The 9,894-nt window shown below is 35.9% G+C and overlaps 1 protein-coding gene across 2 annotated transcripts in view; it reads left to right on the top strand.

Moving 5' to 3' along the window:
• The window catches only part of LOC111452200 (E3 ubiquitin-protein ligase listerin), an 18,542-nt gene that overhangs the window by 3,073 nt on the left and 5,575 nt on the right, over nucleotides 1-9,894 (top strand). For both annotated transcript variants that reach the window (XR_002712106.1, XM_023092790.1), the window contains exons 5-12: nucleotides 1,230-1,321; nucleotides 1,813-1,915; nucleotides 2,762-2,914; nucleotides 3,925-4,583; nucleotides 4,759-5,227; nucleotides 5,938-6,467; nucleotides 7,210-7,936; nucleotides 8,471-9,164. Coding sequence is in view for 1 of the 2 variants with exons in the window: in XM_023092790.1 (XP_022948558.1) it covers nucleotides 1,230-1,321; nucleotides 1,813-1,915; nucleotides 2,762-2,914; nucleotides 3,925-4,583; nucleotides 4,759-5,227; nucleotides 5,938-6,467; nucleotides 7,210-7,936; nucleotides 8,471-9,164 (3,427 nt within the window). In the remaining variant the exon portion in view is untranslated. The remainder of the gene's footprint in view (nucleotides 1-1,229; nucleotides 1,322-1,812; nucleotides 1,916-2,761; nucleotides 2,915-3,924; nucleotides 4,584-4,758; nucleotides 5,228-5,937; nucleotides 6,468-7,209; nucleotides 7,937-8,470; nucleotides 9,165-9,894) is intronic.

The following is a 9,894-nucleotide window of genomic DNA, read 5'->3' as shown; positions in this document are numbered from 1 at the left end:
CCCCCCCCCCCCCCCCCTCTCTCTCTCTCTCTTACAGAATCACAATTCAATTCCTCAAGAAGCCTCTTTTTCTTCTAGTCTTCAATCTTCTCATGTTCCCAGACAATATCATGGACCACTAAGATTCTTTTCGAGCTAATCTGGATTCCATTCGTTTGTGACCAAAAGCTATTTCTTGATTGCCTTATTATTATTTAGACTATTGCTTGTTTGGACATTTGGAAGGTGTGGGCATCATTTCTTCACGAAGCTACATGTCCTATAGTTCCTGTGTCCCATGCAATCTGGGGCATTCTAAGTTTGTTGGTCTTGCCACACTCAGTGGCTGACAACCCCTCTGATAACTGAAGTTGTCTTTGCAATCTTTTCAATTGTTGGGGGTTTACTTTCTCCAATGACAAGGGTATATGATTATGGCTTGAACATGTTGACTGAGTAACTCTCTATGTAAGATACTTTTTCCCATGAGTATCTTCCTCCATTGAGCTATCCCCAAAGTGACTAATTTTCCTCTGCTAAGTCTTGACAAAGAAGCTTTTGAAGTAGGGTAATATACGAAATCCTTACTATTTAGTCCTTTTATTTCCCCAATTTACTTTTTGTGTTCTTCTAGCATCCTTTCTCACCTATTTAGCATTTAGTAATGCAGCCTGGTCAGACCACTGTGCAAAATATGATGGATCTTCATGGACGCTTATGCTTCCTTCCAACAACTTTGAGTTGTATTGTAGTATAATTTTGAACCACGGCTTCACTACCATCCGCTTTAGGGTATTGTCTCACACTTCTATAGGAACAAAGCCTTTCGGCTTGTCTTTAACCTAAGGAGGAGTGTTGAAATGTATATGTTATGCTTGAAAGATGACCGTTTCCTTCTATAAAGAATTTACCTTTACTTGTTCTTTTCAAAATTATTCTCTTTTGCTCATTTCTTTTTAGCCATTGCATATTATGTGGATAAGTTCTTTCTTGTTTCCTTATGGTTTAGCTGGATTTATAGGAAAGCTCCCAAGTTTTTATGTACACTATCCAGGGTGCATAATTAACTGAAGTTCTAGTCTAATGTTTGATTTGATTGCTTTCTTCTTCTTCTTCTTCTTCTCTTTTAACTATTTAATATTTTGTCTACCAGCCAATTTTATTTGTTGTCATATTATGACTTTAGTTATGCATCGTGCTGCATTTTTTAAATGTTTGCTCTTTTTCAATGATAGCTTTCTCTTTTATAGGTATTTGAATACAAGAAACTGTTGATGGACTATAATAGGGATGTACGACTTGCCACACATGAGACAATGACCAATCTCGTCATTGCTGCTGGGTACTTTTTTGCCCTTCCCAAATCTGTATCACTCTCAATTCTGCATGAGTAGCATGTTGATCTCAGTGCAACTTTTGCTTAGTTTGGTGGTTAAGCTTCTAGATCATATGTAGAGTAATGATGAGCTTGACAACATAAGCTATTTTTTGTTTGAAATGCATTTATTGAATACAAAGATACTTGCGAAGATTATGGATAAGTCTCATACTATACTATAAGTAGACATCTGATATATACTGATTTTCTCCTCATTCCTATAGAAACTGATAAAGAAGTCCTTAAATTTTCACGAACCTTTTTGTTTAATTACTTTCTGGCTTATTATTGTTGGATTTGGATATTTACACGTTCAAGTATTGGCAGAATTCAATTATTTAATATGTTCAATGGTTAATTGCCAGGTCTCATTAATGTAATATAGCCAATCAATTCATTTGGTCATAAGGCTTAGGCACTAAATTAGCTTGTGGGATTTCTTTCATGTTCCTCAGGAGAGAGATAGCTCCGCACCTGAAATCTCTGATGGGGCCATGGTGGTTTTCTCAATTTGATTCAGTTTCTGAAGTCTCTCAAAGTGCAATGCAATCATTGCAGGTATGTTATCAACTACCAAACTGATTAGCATTTTCATTTATAGTAGAGTACTGGTGATGACTTGAGAGAGGGTGTATGGATAGAGTAAGGTTCACACATAAATGTCCAAAGGGTTGGGGTCATGATCTCAAATTGGGGACTTTGATCAATCAAAAGCATAGTTTGTGTGCAAGTACCATGCAGTTTCACACATTTTGATTTTAGCTTCTTTGGAGAGCACTTTTACATATAGAAAAATAAAAGATGATTTAGATTCTTTTTTATTAGTGTGTCCGTGCTAAATAGGTTTAAACTCCTCAAATTACCTCTCATTGTGTTGCTAGACAAAATGGAAAATACTATGCACGTGAAAATTGTAGGGCACTTTTGATACATCATGTTTTTAAAGCAAGGAAGTTTTGCAACATCTTTGTTTTGTAAGCTAAAAAATCTTGGTAAATTTTATGAATTACAAAAAGAAGTTTCTGGAAGTTTCTTTTCTTCTAGTTTGGTTATGCTATCTTCTAAGAAGTCGAAAACAGAACAAGGGCCTTATTTGTAAAGATCCATATTTCTTTAACGAATATAAAACGAATGGCAATATCCTTTGCAAATGAGATTATCTGTCTGGCATTCATATCGCTTTTTGGAACCTCAATTGATTTCACTCTGTCCCCCAACTTGAGTTGGCGGCATACTGCAGTGTGACTGGTCAATTTCCATTAAACACTAAATTTTCTTGGATCGTACTTAGATTTGTGTTTTTTTTTTTATTTAAAAAAAAAAAACAATCTACAAACAACTTATGAATTCATTTCTTATGGAACCTTTTAACACTTTCCGCTTTAAATGAACTGTGAACAACAGGCAGCATTTCCTGCTCAGGAAAAGAGAGTAGATGCTTTAATTTTATGTACAACTGAGATATTTATATACCTGGAGGAAAACTTGAAGCTCACACCAGACACTTTGTCAGATAAAGTAGTTGCTAAGGATGAATTGGAAGAGATGCACCAGCAGGTGTGCTTTCAAATTCTCCCTCTCTTAGATTCTGCTTCATGTTTGTCTATTACTAGGGTTGACTGTATATCAACGATCATGTCTTTTTATTTCTCATAGCACAAGCGTGCGTATTAATTTTTTCTCTTTTCTTCTTTTCCCTATTACTTTTCATTAAATCTCTATCTGCATTATGGTAGTGGCCAACAGTAGTGCTAGTGCAATAACGGGACTTCACTACCTCAAAGTAATAGCTTCATGTCCCAAATTATTCTTGAACAGGGATGGTTCCTAATATTTATGTTGCATGTTAGATACTCTTTCGATATGAACCACGACCAAGGAATTTCCATACCTCAAGGTCCAATTACAAGGATGAGAGTCAAGAAGCTACAACAATGATGTCTCTAAGCAAAGAAAAGAAGGCTTTATATAGCCTTTACAACCTTAACCTATATGACACATAACTCTCGAATTAAATTGGCTAGTAAATGAGAAATACCCAGGTGGAATATGGTAACCTATGTGGGTTACAATATAACCTTAACTCCTATATTAAAAATTAGCTTAAATATGGCAAACAAATATTTAAACTATAATTAAATAGTGCAATGAATGAAATGTGCTTATTAGTCATCTTTAGACTAGTTCCATAAATTTAGCTGAGTTCATTAAATGCAACTTAAAGTGCATTTAATGCATCTCTTTCTTGAAGCTCAACTTTGCCCAACATATAAGGGAGGTCTCCAACGTCTTCTAGAATTTCCTTTGATGAGTTCACCGTAGCTTGAAGATATGTGTACAAGGTTTGTTGTAGCTTCTTGGCTCTCGTCCTTGTAATTGGACCTTGAGGTATGAAAATTCCTTGGTCGTGATTCATATCATATTCTCTCCTTTGACTGAATTTCCTCTTCATGTTGTATATCAATTTTCCAGTTGCCTAATTGGAAATACTACTATTTTCTGCTTGATGATTTTATTTTTGTTTTAAGTTGTGCTGTTATGCTGTTTCTTGCTGTCTTCAAACGCAGGTTATCTCTTCATCACTGCTTGCTCTAGCCACATTAATTGATGTCTTAGTGAGTGTTCGGACTGAAAGATCAGGGACTGGGAAAGGCAGTGGTGAAACAAAGCATGCTTCCAAGTCTAGGGAAACTGCTATTTCATTTGCTGAAAAGTTGTTCACCGAGCATAAATACTTTGTACACCTGTTGCAGTCCAAAAGTACCATTGTCCGATCTGCTACCTTTTCAGTCGTAAAGAGCCTTGTGAAAAACATTCCTCATGCTTTTAAGGAACAGAACATGAAAACTATTTCCGGTTCTATCCTTGGTGCTTTTCAGGAGAAAGACCCTTCTTGCCATTCATCAATGTGGGATGCAGTATTACTTTTTTCCAAAAGGCTGCCCAACTGTTGGACATATGTGAATGTCCAGAAAACTGTACTGAATAGATTTTGGAATTTTCTTAGAAATGGGTGCTTTGGATCCCAACTGATTTCCTACCCAGCTTTGATTTTATTTTTGGACACAGTTCCACCTAGTGCTGTGGGAGAGCAGAAATTTCTCCTCAACTTTTTCGAGAATTTATGGGTTGGAAGGAACCCATTCCATTCATCAAATGCAGAAAGGCTTGCATTTTTCCAGGCTTTTAAAGAATGTTTTCTTTGGGGGCTACAGAATGCATCAAGGTGGTCGTAGTTTCTTGACCTTGTTTTTCTCCCTTTTTTTCTTTTTTTTGCTAGTTTAGCATGGGAGATCATTTTTTTCTACGAGATTCTTTGCTGCCACTTTATTCAGTACTGGACATGATTGAATTAAGCTTTAACCTTGGGTTTGTAATTTGCTTTTATTTTTTGCTCCCAGGTTCTGCAGTGGAGATGACTTAGCTCATTTTCAAGTTACCCTCGTTGATGTTATTCTTGTTAACCTTTTATGGAAGGATTACTTACATGACGTTCAATGTTTAAAGAATCAAGACAGGGCCTTGTCTGGAGGTGCACCTTTGAATAACAAGAGGACCGGAGAAACACCAAGTACAAAGTATCCGATGAGCTACTTACAAGATTTGAGAAAATGCATTGTTGAAATTCTATCCGGCATCTACCTAGTGGAACATGATCTACTTTCTGTTTTTGCTACGGAATTTCAGAAGAATTGTATTAGTATGTTCCAGTTGACAGATAATACAGAAGTAGCCTCGGGAACCATAGAACAGATTATAGGATTTATATTAGAATTGGAGCAACTTTCTATGGACAAGGATGATATCTGGCCCTTGGCTATCTTGGTAGGACCAACACTGGCAAATGCTTTCCCGATTATAAGATCGCATGTAAGGCAATATCTCATACTTCTTGGAAACATTATTCAAAGTGTTTCTTCTTTGCACTTATGCTTTTTCTATTTTTGGATGTGGTGGTTAAATTACTATAGAAACCAAAGGTTTATACATTTAGTTAGCTAGTATAGTTGCATTGCATCAAATTTTAGTCTTCTCTTTTGAGTACAAGTCTAAACATTATTCTGAAGAGAAGGAATACATGAATTTTCATTCTAAAACACAGAAACAACGTGCTCAGGTTTGCATGACTTGAATTCATTGAACACCTGTTCCAGTAATTCTTTAAGAAGCTATTTTGAACTTCTTTACCTAATTATCAGTTATCTTACTTATGCCTAGCTGTAATGTGGATAACGTGCGTGCCTCACAGTTTCTGTGGCTTCCCTTTTGGTCCCACATACAATCACTCCCAAAATGTATAAAGGTCTAATATCTTATGCCTTTTGCCACAATTGAACTCTTGTTCCAGAAATTCTTTAAGAAGCTATTTTGAACTTCTTTACCTAATTACTAATTATCTTACTTATGCCAAGCTGTAATGTGGATAACCTGCGTGCCTCACAGTTTCTGTGGCTGCCTTTTTGGCCCACAGACTATCACTCCCAAAATGTATTAATGTCTAATACCTTATGCCTTTTCCCACTATTGAACTTCAAATATTTCTAATTCAAACTATATTATTCTTGTTTCATTGACATCAGGAATCTTCAGATGGTGTGAGGCTTCTATCTGCTGCTATTTCTGTTTTTGGGCCTCGCAATATTGTTCGAGAACTATTTATTTGTAATAATGGAAAGTCCTCTACTCATTTGTCTGGTGTTGAGGCCCAAGATGTGGAGGCAAGACAATTCATGCAAATATTTAATGAAGTTTTTGTTCCTTGGTGTTTGCAAGGGAATAATTGCTCTGCTGGTGCTCGATTAGATCTCTTGCTTACGCTAATTGATGATGAACATTTCTCCCATCAATGGAATTCTGTTATCAGTTACTCATTTGATCTAGATCATACTGGAGTTGTGCTTGAGTCCATTAACTCAGAAAGTTTAGCCATGTTGGCAAAGCTTTTAGACAGAGCAAGAGGAAAAATTACGAATAGTGACGCAAGAAATGTCACCAATACTTGGCAGAAGGCTAACCTTGGGAACTGGCATCATGAGCATTTGGAATCTGCTGCTGTTGCTATAGCGCAATCCCAGGCTCCCTTTAGAAGTTCATTTACAGAGTTTTTATGGTATCTAAACTATAGATCTCTTGTCTTAATGATTATACCTAATTATGTTCTAAAAAACTGATACATTTACGATTTAGAATCACACATGGTACACATTTTGAACCATTTCATACTTACTAGTTTTCTTGATTTAATCATTTATTTCAATTGGAGTGGCCCATGAAAACTAGTATCTTCATTTCACTTGCTTTTTAAACTGTGGTATTTTTATACATTAGAAACGTTACATTTTACTTCCAACTTTTTCTCTTCCCCTTCCCTTATTAACTGCATAATCTTACAATCAGGAGTTAGAAAGTTGGATACATTACATCTCGGGAAGTCCTCTAGTGGGAATTGAATTTCATGATTCAGATTGATATAGTGCCATGTTTCTTGAAAATGACTCGATCATCTTTCACCTCTGTAAAAGAAGTATATATGTATATGTATATGTATATGTATATGTATATGTATATGTATGCATGTATCTATGTATGGATGTGTGTATGTATGTATGGGTGTGTGTGTGTATGTATATGTATGCGAGCACACACACACCAACAGGAAATGGCTAGACAATTTCCATTTTCCTACCTTTTTTTTTTGCATGTATCCAAAGATTGGTGGAAGGTTGCTTGTTTTTGAGAAATGAAATAACTCTTGCAAACTGAGTCCTAGCCTTAGTAGAGTCCTATTTAAAATATTAGTCCACAGTTTCGATGTGTTATGTTTTAATCTTAATCATCTCTCTTCTTTGCAGTTCTGTTTTGGGTGGTTCAGTACAGAGTGATTGCTCTTCTTTTGTGTCAAGAGATACATTGATTGCTATATTCGAGGCGGTATTTCAGAAATTAGTTAGTTTCTTATTGCACTCTCCTTTAAGTTGGGCAAGAAATTCATGTTCTTTATTGATACCTAAGCCTGGAAATTCTTTCCCCAATTCCATAAGTTCTTCAGATGTTGTTGCGATCGCACATTTTTCTCTAGAAGTACTTGACCGCTGCGTCTTTTGCTTATACAACCTAGGGGAAGAAAATTATCTACTTCCTAGTATTTTAGCTACTATATATGCTATCGACTGGGATTGTAGTATAGAAGAAAGACAAGACGATATGCTTGATGACAAATTTAAGGAAGAAAGGAGAGAAAGGTTGCTTTTTGGTGGACGTGTGCGTGTCCTACGCCAAAAGATTTATCAGTTTTGGAAGAACTGTAAAACACACGACAGAAAAAAATATGGAAGTATCCTGATTCAGTTTATTAGGTCTGCCATCTTCAGTGAAGATACTGAAGAAATTGTGTCTTTGTGCTGCCAATGGATGCTTGAAGTTAAGGATCAAATCTCTCAGGATCACTTAGAGGAACAATATATGTTATACCAGCTTTTGATCAAGGGTGATACATGGCCTTTCTGGATTGCTCCCAACTTCATGGCTTCAAATGAATTGGCCACTTCAAATACGAAAAACATTGGCTTTGATATTCACGTGAGTGGGCTTTGTTTAATTTATACCATTTCTTTCTTCATGACAGTTTAATACTATTGTGGATGCTGAAGTTTGACAATTTCATTCTGTATTTTCTGATAACGATATAAATATATATCATTCTTTGGTTTTTAATAAAAATATGACTATCTGAATTTGTATCTGCATGTTTGAGTTTTCCTCGTCTTATTGGGTTAATCACCCATATTAGAGAGCGGGTATCTGACCATCCATTGTTTTCCATCTATGTTGCTTGGTAGATGTTCTATGCCGATAAAATAGCAATCACTGCTCAATTTTACTGTCGGCCCCTAACAAAGTTTGTCCTTCTAGGAGTACGTGATAGTCGTACACTGCCTAGGCTACATTCTGTCAAGCATTTCTTCTTTGATGCATTCTGTTTCCATCCATTTAATTAATTAAGCCATTGATAACTGGTTTTCTAATCTCTGACCGAAATTGTGTTTTCTGTTGTAAAAGTTCCAATGAGACATTGCATACTGAACGTTAAATACACCGATGTTTCATATGCAGAAATCTGGAAATCACAAGCTTATTTCTTTAGCAAGCATGCTTATGTCAAAGATTGGACTTGAGAAATTTTTTTCTGGCCAAGTTGAAAATTCTTCACCTTGCCTTGGTGAGGCGACAAATAATGAGGTTACTTGCCGTGCTTGGCTGGTTGCTGAAATATTATGCACATGGAACTGGCCAGGAGGTAATGCTAGAGGTTCTTTCCTTCCTTTATTTTGTGCTTATGTCAAAAAGAGCTGTTCACATGAAAGCTTGTTGGATTCCACCTTCAACATATTATTGGATGGGGCTCTTCTCTGCGGTAGCAGGGCTGCTCAAAGCATCGTCAATATTTGGCCTTATCCAGATTCCTTACTAGAGGATATTCAAGAACCATTCTTGAGAGCTCTCGCATCTCTTCTTTTCTGTATGTTAAAAGAAAACATATGGGGGAGAGACAAAGCTAGTTCACTGTTTGAGTTGCTTGTTAGAAGACTTTTCATTGGTGAAGCAGTGAATATTGACTGTTTAAGGATTCTTCCACTGATTGTGAGTTTTCTTATTCGTCCAATGTGTGAAAGAAACACTGTGTTTGATGATTCTGGTTCATGCTCTGTGGAGGGCTCAAAGGAAAATATTATTCAAAATACAATCGAGGGTTGGCTCCAGAGAGTCCTTTTGTTTCCATCATTAAGTCAATGGCAGGCTGGGGAAGGTATGTGTCGGAGTACTTGACATTAACTGATGGACCATGGATAGAAATCGTTTGACTATTTTGATCATATTTAATTTGTGCATATGCGTTTCCTTTTGTTGAATTGTTTCTAACATATCTCACTTAATTTTTTCTTATATCTTTTATGACTTTGCCTTTGAAGTAGCATTCAAGTGGATGCCATGCCACCTTCTTTCTAAACCAGATATGCATCTGCGACCAACTAGAAAGGTGTATTTTGTAAAGGGAGAGCATTGTGAAATCTATATATGTTAGATTACATGTGAACAAGGGACGTGAAAAGAGAGCATTCATTTTCTACTATAAGAATATTCTAATTTATCATTACGAGTTTCATTTTCTTCATAAAACATATAAGGCTCAAGTGCAGCTGTTTTCTTCATATATATAACTACAAAAGAGGGGGATCAGTAGTTTGATGATCTAAGGATTAGATAGGGTTTTTTTTCTATATAATAATCGTCAAGTCAGTGCAAATTATACTCCTCTTATTCCTTGCTCTTTATCTGGGGACTTTTGATTAAAGGAGTGATGGATGCGATTTTTGGTATGAATGCTTAGTGATAATTACAGCTTTCATTTTTTTTATTTATTTATTTTTGTGAGAGATAATTTCATTGATATTTGAAATTTACAAAAGGGATGTGTTTATAAAAAGGGATGTGTTGTCCATGATGTTTACAAAAAAAAAAAAAAAAAAAAAAAAAAA

Source organism: Cucurbita moschata, unplaced genomic scaffold, assembly GCF_002738365.1.
Source record: "Cucurbita moschata cultivar Rifu unplaced genomic scaffold, Cmos_1.0 Cmo_Scf00014, whole genome shotgun sequence".
Taxonomy (NCBI): Eukaryota; Viridiplantae; Streptophyta; class Magnoliopsida; order Cucurbitales; family Cucurbitaceae; genus Cucurbita; species Cucurbita moschata.
The sequence above is the reverse complement of the archived record's forward strand: the minus strand, read 5'-3'. Positions and strand labels throughout refer to the sequence as shown.